The sequence below is a fragment of the Corvus brachyrhynchos genome, unplaced genomic scaffold (assembly GCF_000691975.1).
Source record: "Corvus brachyrhynchos isolate BGI_N302 unplaced genomic scaffold, ASM69197v1 scaffold152, whole genome shotgun sequence".
NCBI lineage: Eukaryota > Metazoa > Chordata > Aves > Passeriformes > Corvidae > Corvus > Corvus brachyrhynchos.
In genome coordinates, this window is record NW_008237447.1 from 7,369,569 (window position 1) to 7,388,262 (window position 18,694).

Sequence of the window (18,694 nt, forward strand, 5' to 3'; positions counted from 1 at the left end):
GTAGCTTCTTCCAGGGAGTTACTGGGCTAAGATTTTACTGAATTTAGTGTAGTTGATGGGAGTTGCATTATATTGGTGGAATGTTAGGAAGCATATAATTTATCTTTTTTTTTAAAGGGGCAATTTTTCTGTAGTTAAACATTTTCATATCATCATGGAAAATGTTCAGGTTGGAAGGGAGCTCTGAAGGCTCCCAACCTCCTGCTCAAAGCTGGGCCATCTTCCATTGTACTCTTTTTAAAGCATTCATACATTACCTGCAGCTTTGCACATTTATTTATTTAAAGGTGAGTTCAAAAGATTGATGCAAGACAAGAGGACTGATTTTCAGATAGCAGAAATCACCATTAAAACAAAAGCCTGCAAGTCAGCTCGTATCAGACACCCAGAACAGATCTCAGCTTTCTTCCCCTGAGCATGAAAACCCATCCGACCCTGCTGGGCTATGCCACAGGCTCTGGATGGGCTCAGTGACCTGGAAGCCCGATGTGCACAAGGCTGGTCTGGGCAGCATCTCTGAGGCAGCAGTGCCACCTGGATCCCATTCCATGTCACCATGGGGCTGCTCCTCTTCCCATTGGGAGTCACAAGCCAGGTTACACACATGCACTTGGCAGATTTGGCAGTGCTGGATGCAAATCATGGCACCGCAGCACCCATGTACCATTTCAGGATTAGCTGAGGGGTGAAATTTGGAACCAGTTCCAAGACTCCATTTCTACAGCCAATTTTTATTTCTCTGGTGTTTTACATTTTTTAATGCCAAAATCACTGCCAGTCATTTAGTATCATAAACGACTGTATATGTGCACACATACACACTCTATATATACAAAATACTTTCCTTTACCTTGTCAGAGAGACAGCTGAGCTAGAGAAAGACACACAGCTGCTTTAGCCCACAGCAAAGTGCACTAGCTGAAAATAGATACCATAGCTTAGTATTCATAGCCAAAACATGTCACTAAGGATGGGTTCAGGAAGAAATCTCCGGTATCCTCAATCTGCCTTCCTTCCCACTACTGGCAAGCAACAATAATCTCAGGATTTCAGGACTGAGTGAAGACATTGTTATTCATTGCTTTTGGAGTATGCTTTGGGGAACATTTGGGTTTTTTCAGCAGCACAGACAAAAGAAGGTGAAATTGAGGCAATTTGAATGCTTGTTCTCAGCTATAAGCTGCCACCTGACTCTGAAATCCAGCAAAGACTCCCTTTTTCTGTTCCTGAAGGTATATTGACATACACTCCTGTATATGCCAAGTTAGCCATAATTCTGGCTGAGCATGACCTACTTTACCATTGGTTAAAGTTACAAATATGCAAAAAGAAACCAAAAATATTACATACTTACATACAATACTGTTTAAATTCAAACATGTTTAAATTCTTACTAATACATACAACATGTTTAAGTTTTTCCCCCATTAGGCCTGTGTTGGGGGGAATAAAGTTCCTGCAGGCAGGGGGTCAGAGCTTGGCTAGCCAGCAACACCCACTGCTTTCTAGCACATTGTTTGAAGTCTCTTGGCTGTAGCACATTGTACAGCCTTTATGCTTGATCATTAAATAAAGCAACCTGTCAACACTGTACCCTGACAGCTCTGGGGGAAAAAAAAAAAAAAAAAAGATTTGAAAGGCTCTTCTTGGGCAGGAAGCATGCATCCAAGAACACCAGCATTACTGCCATGTTCTTCAGAGAGCAGACACTCTTTTATCCAGCAACTCCAGAGCTTCAAAGAGAGCACCTGCTTCATCTATACAGCAGTGAAATTCCAGATATTAAGCAACATCCACTTCTTTTACAAGTCTGAACATTATTAGATTCCAGGACTCCTTATTCATCTTCTGTCTTAAATATCAATACTAACACTATTTGTGGATATCACTGAACAGTAATTGCCTGCTTTTTGTTCAAGTAACTTCAGACTTCCAGATATATGATTTCTCCAAGTTCACCAAGAGAAACAAGTCTGTTTCAAAATACCCTTTAAATTACTCATGGCTCAATGTTAAAGAGGTAAGTATTTTTCTAAAGTTACTTATGTCTACAAAATATAGCCAACATATATTTACTCCTCTGAATACAGAGGAGTAAACCTGCAACATTCAGGTAAGTGAGAAAAGCAGAATGGATGCAAAACTCTAAAAATTACACATTTCTCTGTTGTGCAAGAGCGCAAAATAAATTAAAACAGTTTCTTCCTTACTCCAGTCTCTACTGGACGCTTACACTGGGTAGACTGAAGTATCTAGTCCTAAGCTACACATGAATAGAGCAAGGTGCAGCCCCACAGAGAATTCTTCCAGAACCAGAGAATTCTTGGGTTGGGTTAACGTGTACAAAGAGACAGATAGAAAGAGCTGTTGAAAACAAAGGGTTTTCAATCTGAGTTTACTATTCAGATTGGAAATGGAGGTGGAACAAATGTTGATTTCTTTCTAACTTCCATAGCAACCCACTCACGCTGAAGTTACGTGACTCAGAAGCTGTTTGCTTTAAATGCAGCCATATGGCTTTCAAACACTTTTGGTTTTATGCCCAGACACAGAATCATTATTTCTTCATTTTATTGTCCTGATAGACTCCAAATAACCAAACTTTATAATTAATATTAATTTTACTCAAATTAATCAGAAATTACATTTCTCGCGTTCCTGCAAGGCATGGCCAAAGGGCTTTACTTTTTACTTTAGAAAAATAAAGTGTTAACAGAAACCCACAGCAAAATTACGGCTGTATCCAGAAACCTAGAGGTTCTGCATTTTTTTAATACCCTGCATATATAATTATGCCAAAAAATACTTGTTCCTTGTTTATAATCTACTACTTTCTTATTATTACAAGTTCACATTTCTCAAGTGAAGGTTCAAACAGTGCACAGCAGTTGCAATAAGTGTATGCTCAAAAATCAACACTACACATCCATCAGAGTAGAGTACAAAGTCTATCAAGCCTGAAACACAGCCAGTTTTATTACACTAGACTTGCTTAGAGGTATTTAATATTCAAAAGCTTCATTACAACCTAGCAAAGTTATTTAAAATTAAAGCAAAATAACATGATGGTGGTTCATATCCCTTTTCCACTAAGGATTACTGCTAATTTTAGGAAGACATTTTGCATTATAGAATGGTTTGTTTTACTAGTTTCATTTTTCTACAATCATGTAGTTATTAGGTAGTTATGATTTGGTAATTATTAGAAAACAGAAACACACAGAACTACTTGACTAAAGGTCAGTTCACAGATCAAGACTATCTTGTCATCAGCCAGGAATTCACAAAGGGTTTACAACCACATAAAGAATATTTCACAGCACAAGTGCCCTCACATCACCCACTTTGAAAACAAACTCTTTCAAGATGCTGTATCTGTGTTTCTTTCCAGTGCCATTCACCAGTATTTCATAAAACTGAAATTTACCACACCCATCACATTTTAGCACAATACCACAAAATAGTCAGCCTTCAAATGTATCTGGTTTTCCAATTCAAAGACCATAGTATCAAAATGGACACTTTAGAAAAGCAGCACCCCTTTTTGTACAAATACAACTTATATCACAGAACAGCTGGTGACTCCCTGCAAAACACTCAATTCCCTGCTCAAGTCCTATACGGGCTGCCAGGTTGGCTTTGAGGATCTGTGGCATCAACACACAGCATTTCCACAGAAGTTTCCAGCAGAATTGCAGTGCACAATTTACAACCAATTCCTACCTCTAAAACTGCACCAAGCAAGAGTGAACACCATTATCCTTCCAACAGCCAAGAACTCTTCCTGCAGCCCAAACTTCCTGAGAAAATGGACCTAGCACAGGCTGCACACACTAACCAACATCATGCTTGTAGCCAGTGACTGGACTAAGAGGGAACAGACAGGCTGTAGCTGAAAAACATACATCATTTCCTAATTTACTTCTCAAGTGGGGGATGTGGAAATCTCAGCTCACATGTAACATGCATTTCCTGAAGGCCTGATAAAGGAATTACTCAAAAAGGAATGCCTATCCACTTCCCTTTAATTCAGTGCCTCAAAATTTTCAATGAGATTTTTCCCCCTTCCCAGTTTGACACAACACACAAGCATCTGTCATTCTAGGTATATATTAAAAACTACAACAGCCTGGTTTTACCTTTCTTGTTAGCAGCCCTCAGATACAGCCTTCAGATCAGAAACATGCAATAATGCTTCATTTTTCAAAATTGAAAACCCAAGAAGACTTTTTCTTTTGCCTGTCTGCATCCCTAAAGCTGTTATTATGCACCACCATCAGTGAGTGAGACAGGAATGCAACAGGGAGATTATTTATAGCATGGCCACAAAAGCCTTTATGAATATTGCAGGTTCACTGCAGATATCACAGCCAAACAGCACAAAGCATCCGTGCCTATAATCTCTTGAACAACTACTTCTCCACACCTGGAGAGCCAACAACAAATACAAAAGGAAGACTTATTTCAAGGCACACTTCAATCACTGAGCACATGAAAACAGATTCAAGCACCTGGATAATCCCTGAAGGCATCAAGACATCATTTTCCAAGCAGCATTTGACTTCTCAACTGAAGTACTTCAGATTTTTATAATTTCTCATCAGCTGTTCACAGAAGTTCAGCACTTGATCACACACCCTCGTTCCTCCAAACAATACTGTGCCAATGGCAAACTGCAGTAAAAGATCTTCACTTACCTTGTCCTTGTCCACTGATCTGGTGACCCCACAGCATCAGAATTATTGCTAATATCCAGTGCATCCAGCCAACTACTCTGCCACTTCCTTGTCTTCCAGCCATTGCATTATTGGATGCTACACAAAGAAATATTATTTAATGTTTCAGTTATACCTCTTGGGAAATATACTTTTGGATGAAGGAAAGCAAAAAATTGCCGTAGATTTCCTCAGTACACATCTTCTATAACTCTACATTCAGATCCTCCCTGACTGTCTGCTCAAGACTGTCACCTCATAGGCTGCTACAAAATCAAAATAAGCTGCTTTGAAATGTTTGAACTTTTCTTTCATACAGAAAGCCCGAACTTCACCAAAAAAAAAAAAAAAAAAAAAAAAAAAAAAAAAAAAAAAAAAACAAATCCAGCCAGGTCTAGAAGTCCTGAACAAGCAGCACTTCACTGAATCTCTTAGAAGTCTTATTGCATAGCACAGAAAATTTCCTGAGGCAAAACCCCACAATTAACTTAAAACTTGATTTTATTAAAACCTTGGGGTTTACAACATTGAGATGTGTTATCAGTTGCTTTTCATTGTGGGTTTTTAGGGACCAACTGTGTCTTCCAGTTACCACATTTTTCACATTATAGAATGATTTGGGTTGGAAGGGACCTCAAAGCCCATCCCTTTCCACCCCCCTGCCATGGGAAGGGACACCTTCCACTATCCCAGGTTCCTTAGAGCTCCATCCAACCTGGCCTTGAACACTTCCAGGGATGGGGAATCCACAGCTTCTCTGGGCATCATCACTGGCATCAGCAACATTTACCTATTTATTACTCCCCAGCACACCTCCCCTTATAGCACTCTGACTCAGACCTGCTCCTTCAGAAGATCTGTTTAATCAAATACAGATTTGGCACAACTGTACCAATTACACAGGACTGAATGGAAAAAATAGAATGTCATTTCTAGTCTAAAGGCAACTGTCACAGAAATTAGTATATGAATATTTGGGAAATTCATCCAACATGTGAGAAATCTTGCATCAATAAGTAGTTTTTAAAAAGATGGTATTGTAAAAACTTCTTGTGCTTTTCTCCATTATAAAGAGCCTTAAAATTCTTGTCAATAGAACAATTTTTTAAAAAATCAACATAAAAAAAGAAAGGGAAAACACTACATAAACAGAAGTATATATTTACATATTGGCTGATTAAGCATACTTTCAATATTGCTATTACAGTAACTTTTCTTTTTAGAAAAGCTATTTTCCAAACTCATGGATGCAGCACCCATCCATAACAAAAGGTTTAACTGAAATTATAATTCTCAATTCTGATCGATAATCTCCAGTGAAAAATATCTCTGCTTTGTGAAACCTAAAACCCCAGTATTATTTACAGAATAAAAACCTAAGGAATGCTACAAAAGCAGACATGTAGAATACGTTAAAGGGGAGGGGTAATTTTTCCTGTTTGCTGTGACTCTCAAACCTCCACTTTTGCATTTAATCAGTGCTCTAACCACCAGCCCAGATCACAAAATAGCTGCCCATGCACTTCTGCAGCTGCTCAGAATGAAAATCGTCCTTTGCTTCAAAACTGGGTGTGGAGGATAACCCTTTTGCACAGGGGAACCTCTCCATTGTTACAAACACCTTGATTTTCTTGTGAAGAGCTTGTTTGAGGCCCCCTAGAGCAGCTGTTATTTCAGCAAAACAGTGCCCTCCCCATCCAGCACACACAGTTCCTCCCTGTCCCCTCTCAGGCATCTGGAGGGAAGAAAGGAAGGGATGATAAAAAGCTTTATTTGTTTTTGCCTTGTCTATTTTTGACTATTTAACCCCCAGAGGAAAGGAGAAGCAAACAACTGAATATGGGAACTCTAAAGCAAAAATGTAGAACAACAAATACAAATAAATGCCCTAAAAATATATGGACATTACCACTGCAAGGTCAAAGAAATAATTTTGTAGAATCAGGATCTTGGAAAAGAGATATTCTGTTTCATGAATATTCTTTCCTCAAACTAACAGACACATCCTTGATTCTCAGCCCAAGCAAACAGATGGTATTCAATTAGTTATTTACCTACTTTACAATTAATTAAAATGTCCAAGATAATTTTTGTTTTGACTGTGTCTACAGAAAGCTAGAGTTCCACAAAGAGCTGGCATTTGTAACTACAGCCCTACTAGCTGTAATATAAATATTACAACTAAGAAGGCATTAAGATGCTTTCCAGTACCTAAAGGTTTTTTCCAAGGGCACGTAAGGATAGAACAAGGGGGAATGGCCTCAGTGATGCCATGTGATTTTTTGTCTTTTCTTTTATACCCCTTTTATACTCTTTTTATAACTTCTGTATTCTTAGTGTTTTTTAGCCTACATTCTTAGACTTGTTTGTCCAAGACTTGTTTAGGAGACTAAACATTTTAGAAGCTTTGTAGTTAGGGATCAGTGTGCCCCAGACCCCAAGGTCCTCTCCAGAACACATTCTGTAAACTAAGATAGAACCATCCAGGGGAAGATTCCTTGGGGAGAGGGCTCACTCAAGCCTCTCATTGGGGAATCTTTGATAGATATGCTAATTAGTAACACCTATAATGTTATACTCAATCTATTGTGTGGTGTGCATTGAGGTGCATTCAACCTGGACATGGTGCACCTAAGGATCCTTAAAATAAATACAAAGGTAAAATCTTTTTTTCCTTTCTAACCATGTTTGATTCTTGATTCTAAGACCCAGACTGTAAGAGAGCAGGTTTAGATTAGATATTAGGAAGAAATTCTTTACTTTGAGGCTCTTGAGGCCCTGGCACAGGCTGCCCAGAGAAGCTGTGGCTGCCCCATCATCGGAAGTGTCCAAGGCCAGGTTGGATGAGGCTCTGAGTAACCTGGTCTAGTGGAAGGTGTCCCTGCCCATGGCAGGGGGGTGGAACAAGATGATCTTTAAGGTCTCTTCCAACCCAGACCATTCTGTGAGAACATCAGAACCTCACCAGGAAATGTGTACATTTTAAAAAAGCCTTTTTGGCTTGAAAGTTCATAACTAGTAGACAGAAGCAAACAGCCATCTTACTAGGAGGAAGCCTAGACACCATATCCATAGTATTCCAATTGAAAACAAAAGAAGCAAGAAGTGTAAAGTTTTATTTTGGATCCAGGAGCCATTTTCTTCTCAACACAGGAACCATCCCTGAAAGAAAGAGTGAGGCAGAAGAGGCTGCAGGGACTGGGTGAAAGCAGTGCGCTTCACAACACAAAACTGCAAAGAGAGTGGGGGAATATAAGCTTTATAGATATTATTCCTGTCATAGTTCTTGTCTTTTATTTGATAATTTGTAAAGGAAAAGAAGCAAAGAACAGTAACTGACACATATGTAACTGAAAGCTCAAACTACAGCTTCCATTTCCCAAGGAAAATTCAACAGGAGTCTTTCATTATAGAAGCAGAAAACTGTCTTGGATTCAAAACCATTAATCCCCTCTGAATCCTCAGCCTCACTTTTCACACAGGTGCAGGCAAACAGGTTTATCTCAAACAAACACATTTTTTAATTAAAGAACACTTCTTTTAATAGAGACTACATTGCAGTAAAAAAGCTTAACTATCAAGTCTGTAATTAACCTTTACAGCAGTTGGGTTTACACCAGTGCTGCTTCAGCCCCTCAAACAGAGGAATAAAATGACCAAGGACAGAATCAAGCCATAAGTATGTCAAAGCAATAGGAACAGCAGCTGAAACAGGTCAGGAGACACAGAGGACAGGAAAAAGTCCTTTTTTTTTCACCATTTTCCTTCAGTTATCTTTTGAAGAGGTGAATAGAAATTACAATTATACAAAAAATAATTTTAAAAGCAAGTTTTTGGTGTTGCAAGGCCTCTTGAAAGAAAAGCAAGATGCACAAATAACAATCTCAAATAGCACAAAAAAATTTATTAATTACTCTAACTCCATAGAGAAGACATTATTTTTATATTACCCTCCAAAGCTGCTACAAGAGAGAAAAACACCAGGCTAAGAGGGAAATAAAAACTCACCTGGAAGGCTTTCTCTCTCTTCCTTCTACACCAACAATTCTCCCTACACAAGTAGAAGAAAAGCCCAGGCCACCTCCCTCACCCTTTATAGCCCATCAAACCAGGCCTCAGCTGAATTAAATAACATCTCAACCTTACTGCAGCTGTGCTCACACATATCCTGCACCAAGACACACATGGGGAAAAAAATAATAAAACAATTACCATCGCCTTCTATTTTACTCTTTTTTCTTTCTCCTCTAAACTTGCATGTATAACTCTACCTGATAAATAGCCATGAGACTCACCAGCTTCACAGCCAAAAGAAAAATGGCAAGAGGACCTTCTTCACATTTATTGACAATTAACTGTAAGTAATTTAGAGTGAACCAGGTGCAGTCAGTTGGCAGGAAATCAGGGAACATGGATAAATCTGTCATATAAAGGACTATAACAAAGTCTGAAGTTTGTTTTAGATGAGACTTCTGTTGAAGTAGTGTTGGCATGAAAAGCTGGGAGGCTTTCAGCTGTATTTCCAGAGATTTGTTGCCATCTCAATGGCATGATCCACTAAAACTCATGGCTTTGCAGAATTTGTTTTGGGGGTGGCAACAACTTACATGTTTTTTGCTTTCCTTCTGTTACTGCCTGGGTTATTTTATATGCTTTTGTCTTGTTTGAATCACTGAGTACATCAACTATGTGGACTTAAGTATCCTTTTTAGTATAATCAATTTATAAGTTTCTATACAAAGATATATTTTTAAAAAATAGTATTTATTCTATGCAAACATACACTCCATAAATCTTTAGCAAATGACAAAAAAAACATGCCAGCTTCCTGGCAAATCATGGGAATGTCACTTGCCTCATAAAAGTGGAAGTTACCATTGCAGATGAAGTAGAATTTAGCCACTTAGCTCTATATTTAAAGAACAGCTTTCCTCTCCACACAGCACCTATGAAATACCTGGTATAGACAGTAGGAAGCGATAAATGGCTTCTCTGGCCATTGTTAATGCCGCCAGCCTCACATATCAGCTGGATCTATCTATCTGAAATGGCAACATGATACAAGAGTTTTAGCAGGTACATAAAATGTTTGGAGTTTCACAGTTGTGAAAAGAAAGGGGGAAAAAATCAAACCCCAAAATACTGTTTAAAAATCACCAAACTCAAAAAATATCCTATAAATATTTTGAATGTTGATGTCTAAGGAAAGTCCGAGGACAGACTAAATTTTTCTAATACAGATTATAGTCTAAAGTGGATGTATTTTTACATCCCTGAGACAAGATTCTTGTGGAAGGTATCTTTTCAGCTTTATACTGGCTAGCGCTTGTATTTCAATGCCTTAGAAAGCCTCGAGCAGCCTTGAGAGGTAGCAAGGGCGATCTAGCACTTTAGTAGCTCTAAAATCGGTACCTGAATCAGCTGCAGAGCAAATACCATCAGCAGAAGCAAAGAGGGAGAAATATAGCTCCCTGCTCGCTCAATTCCCTGCAGTTAGAAGCTTTCAAATGAGACAGACAACAAGAGACGTTCACAGGAAAGTTGCTGAGCTGAGAGAAAGGTGGAGCCTCCGCTTGACCATCTTTTATTAGAAGGGGAAAGGGGCGGACTGGGGGCGGACCCGGGGTGACCGGCCAGTCACACACTGCTGAAGAGTCTGAGTTACATTTGGCTTTGCCCGCGCTTGGAACAAAGGAGCTCGGAGCACATGGGCAGGGATCGCGTGTCTTTGGGAGGGGGAGGGGAAGCTCAGAGCAGGCAGCAACAGATTCTGACATTCCTTGCATGCACAAAAGTCTGTGGTACCAGCAGGCCTGTTTATATCCACGTAACTGAAATCAGAGCCTGGTCTGATGCATTTAAAATAATTGAATTTATCGCTGATGTCTTACTTTGCCTGTTACAAATACTGTATTTTTTAACCTCCTTTCTGTTAGTACATTACCAACGACTTATAAATACAAGCTCCCTCAGAGGGCTATCTGTGGAACCAGATACTATGTGATAGGACTTCCCTGCAGTATCAGGATTGTTTACACAATGTAATGATAAGATTTTGCCTGTTTAAATTCGGAGCCAGTACAAGAGCAGCTTAACAAGGTCCATACCACACCAGAGGTTTCCAGTGCTGCCCTCGCTGGGCCAAAGTACTCCTGCTCCTCAATCCAAGCTGCCAGACACAACCTTTGTGCATAGAAGGTGAAAAGCCATGAACTCCCATGCAGAGCTGAACAGATAGCCGAGGACATCTGTCAGCTTGGAGGCATCCATGGTTCAACTGAGAGGGCAAATCCATTGCTGGAACACAGATTCTTGTGACATTAGAAGGGAGGCCTCTGCAATTCATGGAATCATAGAACCTTAGAAGGGTTTGGGGTGGAAGGACCTGCCATGGGCAGGGACATCTTCCACCAAACCACATTGCTCACAGCCCCATCCAACCTGGCCTTGAACACTTCCAGGGATGGGGCAGCCACAGCTTTTCCTGTGCCAGTGCCTCACCAACCTCACAGCAAAGAATTTCTTCCTAATATCTAATCTAAACCTACTCTCTGTCAGTTTGAAGCCATTCCCCCTTGTCCTGTCACTCCAGGCCCTTGTAAATAGTCTCTCTCCGTCTTGCAGGCTGCCTGCAGGTGCTGGAAGGCCACAATGAGGTCACCCCAGAGCCTTCTCTTTCCCAGGCTGAACAATCCCAGTTCTCTCAGCCTTTCCTCATGGCAGAGCTGCTCCAGCCCTCTGATCACCTTGGTGCCTCCTCTGGGCTGGCTCCAGCAGGTCCCTGTCCTTGCTGTGCTGGGACCCCAGAGCTGGATGCAGCACTGCAGGTGGGGTCTCAGCAGAGCGGGGCAGAGGGGCAGAATCCCCTCCCTGCCCTGCTGCCCACGGGGCTTTGGATGGGGCCCAGCTCTGGGCTCCCAGAGCACACGGCCGGGGCTGGCCCAGCCTCTCCCCCACCAGAACCCCCAAATCCTTCTCCCAGGGCTGCTCTGGATCTGTTCATTCCCAGCCTGGATTGGTACCAGCGTTTGCCCCAACCCAGGTGTAGCATCTTGGACTTGGTCTCATGAGATTCCCATGGGCCACTTCTCAAGCTTGTCCAATCCCTCTGGATGGCCCCGTCCTTCGGGAGTGTCAACAGCACCCCTCAGCTTGGTGTCATCTGCAAAACTTGCTGAGGGTGCTCTTGATCCACTGTCTGTGTCATTGATTATGTCTTCTTCAGTTCAGCATGCCTGTGGTGTAATTACAAACTTTCCAAAACATATTTAGTAAGAGTGATTCAGAACATCAGATAGCAATTATTGATTATCCAGTAATGTACTAAATCATTAAGTCACTAACTTATAATCAGGTTTGCTTTCAGAACCTTTCAAAGTAACCTTTAAGTAACTATTGATTCTTCCATACTCTCTGATTAAAATTTAAAGGGAAAAATGTAAGAGATGCAATATTTTTAAGATAGAATTTTTTTAACATCAGATTAATGTTATAAAGAAAACAACATATGTACTGTTAGGAGAAATAAAAATTACCTACAGACACACTGTAACTGTGAATTAATGATTCCTGAATGAAGGCAAATATGTTTCAAGGCCTTTAGAAAGATAGTTTCTTCCATTCTTTTGTGTATAGAAACTTACCAATTTCAGTTTTATGAAACACTATGAACCTTCATGGCAATTTCATTATAACTAAAAAGGGTTTTTTTCCCAAAATGAAAAAGAATACTTCCTTTGCAATAGAAAGTTTAAATATTGGATGACTTTAGCTTTTAAGATTTTTCATCCAGTTGTTCAGATGACAGGCTCTGATACAGGAATTGGCTGTACCACTATAGATAGCAGAAGATACTTGTGGAAACTGCAACCGTTTACTTTGCAGATGGTTAGACTAGATCACGTGAATGATCTGACTGGGGAATATCTGTGGGCTGCACTGGTCAATCTCACTAGGTTTGTATAACTTTTGTAACAATCCTAAAAGGAGAATATCAGCCACATTCAGTTGACACAGATATTTCAGTATTTAAGTCTGATTCACAAAAGAGAACAAATCCAAGGAGTAACTAGAACTGTGACCAATAAACATAAGTTCCCTAATTACAATCACTCCTACAATCTGCTTTTACATTAACAGATCAAAATCAATATAATTGACGTGTGTTCCACACAACCATTTGTTTTGGTTTTCTTTGCTATCTCATACACTGAGAAGTAAACTTACAATGCATTAAGAAATTTCAGGTAACCGGCTCTGTCAATGCAGCATGAAGGATGAGGAAAAAGTGAGTAGAAGAGTAATACATTTTTCACAAAGTATTGGATCCCATGAACAAGTTAATGATGTTTTAAAGTGAGAAAATGTGTGGACCAAAAGTTTTCAAGTTACTGAGTGATAATAATGGGGCCATCTATTGTGCATCCATCACCTTGAAGTGCCTGACACATATTTTGGACTGTCTTCATGCATTTCCTTTATGATGATTAATAGTGGCATTGTACCCTCTGAAATAGCAGCCTATCACAAAGAGAAAGATATACTAAGTTAAATTCAGATGATAACTATTTTGATCTCAAACACATATGGAGAATAATACTGGAAGATTAGAAAAAAAAAAAAACCAAAACCTTGTGAGAAACACTCATGTCTAAAATGAGGGTCCACAACAAACAAAGAGCAGAGAAAAAGGAGCAGGGACAAAATCCACTGTTAAAACATCAGCACTTCTCGGAAGCATTCATTATTCTGATCTCTTTTCCCCACTCTACATTTACATTAGAAAACAGTGAGGTTTAAGATGTATTTTCTTGTGTTACACTTCAAAGGAGAAAGGGGGGCACTACAGTAGATAACTAAATTTCTGTAAAAAGGAATAAATAAAAGATGTTGTGTATCACTTGCCCACCTTTCATGTCCTGGACATGCTGCTGTGGTCTGGTTTGTCTCTAACACACATCAGAAGCACGCAGAGGTTGATGTAACTTAATTTTTTCCTTATAGGATTTTGAACATTTTGGCTAAAGCATTTCTTCACTTTTTTTGTAGTGGATGGGGAAGGAAAATTAGAATAGAGACACTCCACCAGTGTGAGTGAGGCTGAAAGCAAGTCTTCCAAGCCCCCTAAGGTGACCAAAAAAAACATAAAGACTTTTCAGTGCAAGTGTGCTTGTGCTGACACATTTTAGCCTACTGCTTAGAAGGATGAAGATACTATGCAGATACTATGGCTCAGCAAATAAAGCTCTAACCCAAACTTTCTCTTTTCAGTGCTTGAATTTAGCAGGGGAATTTTCAAGGTGAGCCCTTTGCTCTGACTCAACAAGAAAAAATAAGGGGAAAAAAAAAATCTCTGTTCCCATCAGAAGAGTGGGTATAATGACTCTCTGCATGAGCGTCGTATGTATATTTAATGACTGGAAACCACTCTGAAATATCTGGATGCATCATACACAAACGGGAATGGTGAACTGCTGCTGGAACTTGCTCAGGAACCATGCAGTCCTGTGTTCTCAAGGGAGTGCAGAAGCACAACCACGTTCCAGCTCCCCCAGCATGGGAGCATGGCTGCAGAAATCAATTATTCAGTCTCTTACAGCAGCCAACAGACTTGCAAGTCTTCATGGAGAGCAGCTAAGGGATGGGAGATGCCAGGCTGACCTGGGGATCTGCTCAGGTGCATACCAGCAGGGTAGTAAAGTCTGAATAGGTTTGTCAAAGCCTGACACCTCTCCTAACCACCAACAAATGAGTACGTCCCAGTTGTGCTATTTGATATGCACAGGATTTCCTAATGTGCCTGAGAGCAACTTTGGTTCCTGCTGGCTTTTTTTGTATTTTTTTTTTTTTTGTACAGTTACAAATGTTTGCAATAATATTGTACAGGACTGTTTGGAAAAACTAAATTAGCTGGAGGTTGATCTATTGAATACATTCCAATGAAGCATCACATAGTATAGCTAAGAAATCGGATCATGATTTAATGAGTTATTAAATTACAGTGTTTTCTATATACTACATATTTTTACATTATTACCACTAACAAGGAATACTAGCGCAGTTATTCTTGTAAATCCCCCCTGCCTGACCTAAAGTAATTTTGATGGACTTGGAAAAAAAAAAAAAAAATCAGGGCAGAATAACTGTGAAGAATGGGAAAAGTCAAAAAAACACCTAATTTTTTGAGTGGGAGTACCAACAAAGATGGAAACAGTTGGTTAGGGCTATTTTTCCTGTTATGTTGAGTATGCAAAATTCAAGTAGGCATAAATCCCAGGGGAATGAGACTGGTAATGTCCCACCCGTACCAGAAATCATACCTTCATATGTTCAGAGAGTGCATAATTTACCAAAAAGCGTTTGGAGAGTAGTCTAGAAGTTTTTAATATTTATTGGAATTTTGCTTACATCTCTTTCAAAGGATCTCTCCAGAGTTTAGCTATCTGGGCTTCCATAAGATAAAAAGCACGGTGGCTAGTAAATTTTAAAATCCTCAAGAACTTCTTTGAATAACTTTCCTGTGCATAACCATGTTGCATCTCATGATTTTAAAGACCGGATCCATGAGAGCCAGAAACTTGTACCTTTAAGGGCAGACACCCTCTGTGACTTGAAGAGGTCTTTATTCTGACCAAGCTTCCTGAGAATGTGGCATCATAAATCCATTGTTCAGCCAATATTTTATATCCCTGATTCTAGGCTCTAGCTAAGTGGGGTTCTGTGACAGAAATTTCTTGTTTACGGGGTGAAGAGGGAAGGAAATACAGCCATTAGTTTCAATTTACTGCTGTGGGGCTTTTGTCTTCTGTTTAAAAGAAAAACTAGCATTGTTGGAGGCCTTGGGTTTTGAAAGCTGTCTTAATGAAAAAAAAAGCAAAGCTACTTTCCAAATCATGGTTTAAAACAGGTTAGAAAAGAAGAAAATATTATACTGTGAAAATCAACATAATATTTAATATTGGTTTTCCCACAGCCAAGGGCATGCTACCTTCCAGAAGCCTAGTCATGACTCCCAGTCAAACACCATGAAGCTGTGAGGTGCAGGGTAGAACTGATGAAGAAATTCTGCTGATTGAGAAGCAGACCAGCAGATAAAAGAAAAATCAATGCCTGAGCATCAGTACAGTGTAATAAAAGCAATATCTCATTTTGACACCTTGACTGAGGGGATTTTTTGGACAAAGACTGCCATTATTTTTCTACTTTCACCTAAGTTTAACCCCTGATGTCATGTTATGTTTTTCTGTGACTCCCGCCTCAGCTCCAATTGCAGCCACAGTGCTTGTTTCTGTCTTTCATAAAGGCTGATACTGTTCTGTCTTCTTCCAAGATTTTTCTCTCCCTCTAGAGTAAGCTAAACATACACTAGGAGATCAGTGTATGATCTCTAATGAGTGGAAACCACTCTGAAATATCTGGATGCATCATACACAAATGGGAATGGTGAACTGCTGCTGGAACTTGCTCAGGAACCATGCAGTCCTGTGTTCTAATAACTTCACTAAATATTGTGACTATGATACTCAGATAAACAGATATTTGGTTTCCCTCCAAAGGGGCAGACTGCTTTGTCCTTCTCACAAAATATTTTATCAGTACAGACTTCATAGGTGGTCATTTGTTGTTCCTTATAACTTCTAGCTGACCTTGGAACAGGTTCTCTTCATTCAAGGTTTAAAGACAAAGCCCTTGAGCTGAAGGCACTCCTAAGTTTTTTCATGGAGCTGAACTGTGGGTAAAGATTTAATCTGATGCCAATTCCCCACATTCATTAAGGTCAGTTATTCCACAGAAAAACCCAAATATTCCAAGGGAATTGATGTCAGATAAACTGTTTCTCCACTGCCCAGATAACCAACAAAGAAAAGCACCACTTCAAAACACTCTTTAAATAGATGACTTGGCTTTCAGCTTTGTAGGCGTGTTAAGAGATTTCAATTGCTACTTGTGAAAATGCCTGATGATGTCTCACAGTTGGGAAACTTAATTTTAGCACAAACAAGAAGTCAAGGAGGGACAAAGGAAGGTAATATCGCCCACCTAGTACTTGAACCTGCACAAAAATTCACATTGGAAACATTAATCCAACTAAAATTCAGTTAAAACATAGTAAGAAATAGCTTTCATCCATAATGTTACTTCTTTTTCTTACTGTTTCTTTAAAAAATAAGATTGGTGGGATTCTTGTTCATATTTATTCTGATGCTTACAACCTACCTAATTAAGGAATTTTGGAATAAAGGGACTTTCAGTATAAGCATTTTTTTCTGTTGATTTTGAGAACCCTATTTGACATCAAAACAGATACCTTTTAATTAATTCTGAAGCCAGAGTAAAATGTGCAAATGAAATTCATAACTACTCAGAGAAACAGCAAACCATAACTACACTATAAGAACTCCAGCAGCTTGAGCAACACACGGATCACATGACAGTCCTCTGCATGCAGGCAAAGGTCATTTAAGAGAGGAAAGACACACACTTACACCCAATTGCTACATATTAACTAAAAAGAAACTATACGTCTGGTGTTTTGAGTTTTCCCCAATGGCACATGGGTTATTAATGTTACCAAGACTGACACCTAAATGTCCACTGTAACTGTTGGTTATAGCAACAACCTTGTGAATATCCTGTGCCCATATTAATCATTCTCATTCCATTAATCATTCAATCATTTCTCTGACTGACATTGCTGATGGAGCCTTGGATGGGAAGATGCAGGTAAACACCCCCTACTTGCACCAGATTTGAGCTGCAGTAGAGTGCACCTATTTCTCACTGCCCAGCAGGAGACATGAGACAAGGGAATTAATACTTTTAACAATTTTGCCTCTGTAGCTCTGGCTTACACTTTGTGTAATGACCAAAAGTAGCCACCTATGTACTTGCTATACACTACACTTGCTGTACAGTGTACACTTGCTGTACACTATATCCAGCTGTGCCAGAGAAATAGTGAAATGTGCACCAGGTATGAAGTACCTGAAATGTAACAAGTAACATGTAAGTCCAAAATTAGTTTCCATCATTAATTTCTATAACATTAGGAATAAAATATGGTTGGTTTTCCACAACTGTTTTAATTCATGAAGTTTATTTTATGTAGGTTATATCAGAAATCAGTAACCCAGTATCAACAACTTTAAATAGCAGGCCATAACTTTGGCTAGAAGGATAACTACTTCCCTGGATTTACAGCTGGTACCCTGCCTATTCTTGGCCCAAGATTTTTAACAATAAAGTTAGTTAGAGACTATTTTTGCAATCCTAGAGGCCTTTGTAAGGACCCATGTGAGTATTACTATTCCTTCTTGATCATAAATGCTTTATCTATAAAAGACATATGTATGCAGTGGATATATTGCCACTTATCTAAACTTATGAGAATGACCAAAAAAAAAAAAAAAAAAAAAAAAGCCTCATTCTGAATTGGTTGCGCAGAGCTTAAATTTATCAGGCTGGGTTCTCTTTGGTGCAACATGCCTGTACTGAAGTGTCATCACACTCATTTGCATTTGTATTACTTCTCCCAAAGCTAATTGCAACTATCTTTCTTGCCTAACTTTTTTCTTAGTATTAACTTCAGCAAAATTTAATATATTATGCTAGTTCCAAATTAATAAAGGAAGTCTGCAATTTCCAGTTTACATACTGCACTCTAATACCTTTTATGAGCTGAACTGCTTGGTATATTGTGAACTATAATTTGAAATAACTGACATTTTCATGCATTAAATTGTAGGTAAAATAGGATAAACGAGCAAAACTCCGATGCTCTTTCTTCATGCCAGCACGTTCCTGACTGCTCCCTTAGCTTTGGCATTAGGATTCTGAGGGATGCCCAGAACAAGCCGAGCTGGAAGCACAGCTCAGCTTTGCACCAGGTGTTATCCCCGCTGCCCTTGAGCTCCGCGCCCCCGGCGCCCACCGACCTCTCCCGCTTTCCCACCCCCAGCCCCGGCCAAACTTGGGGAAGT

At 39.5% G+C, this 18,694-nt stretch overlaps 1 protein-coding gene across 1 annotated transcript in view; it reads right to left on the bottom strand.

Moving 5' to 3' along the window:
- Positions 1-18,694, bottom strand: part of ROBO2 (roundabout guidance receptor 2) — a 1,044,784-nt gene that overhangs the window by 1,025,661 nt on the left and 429 nt on the right. Inside the window, exon 2 of the mRNA XM_017731509.1 lies at positions 4,698-4,814. Within this exon, the coding sequence (XP_017586998.1) occupies positions 4,698-4,800 (103 nt within the window). The 5' untranslated portion in view covers positions 4,801-4,814. The remainder of the gene's footprint in view (positions 1-4,697; positions 4,815-18,694) is intronic.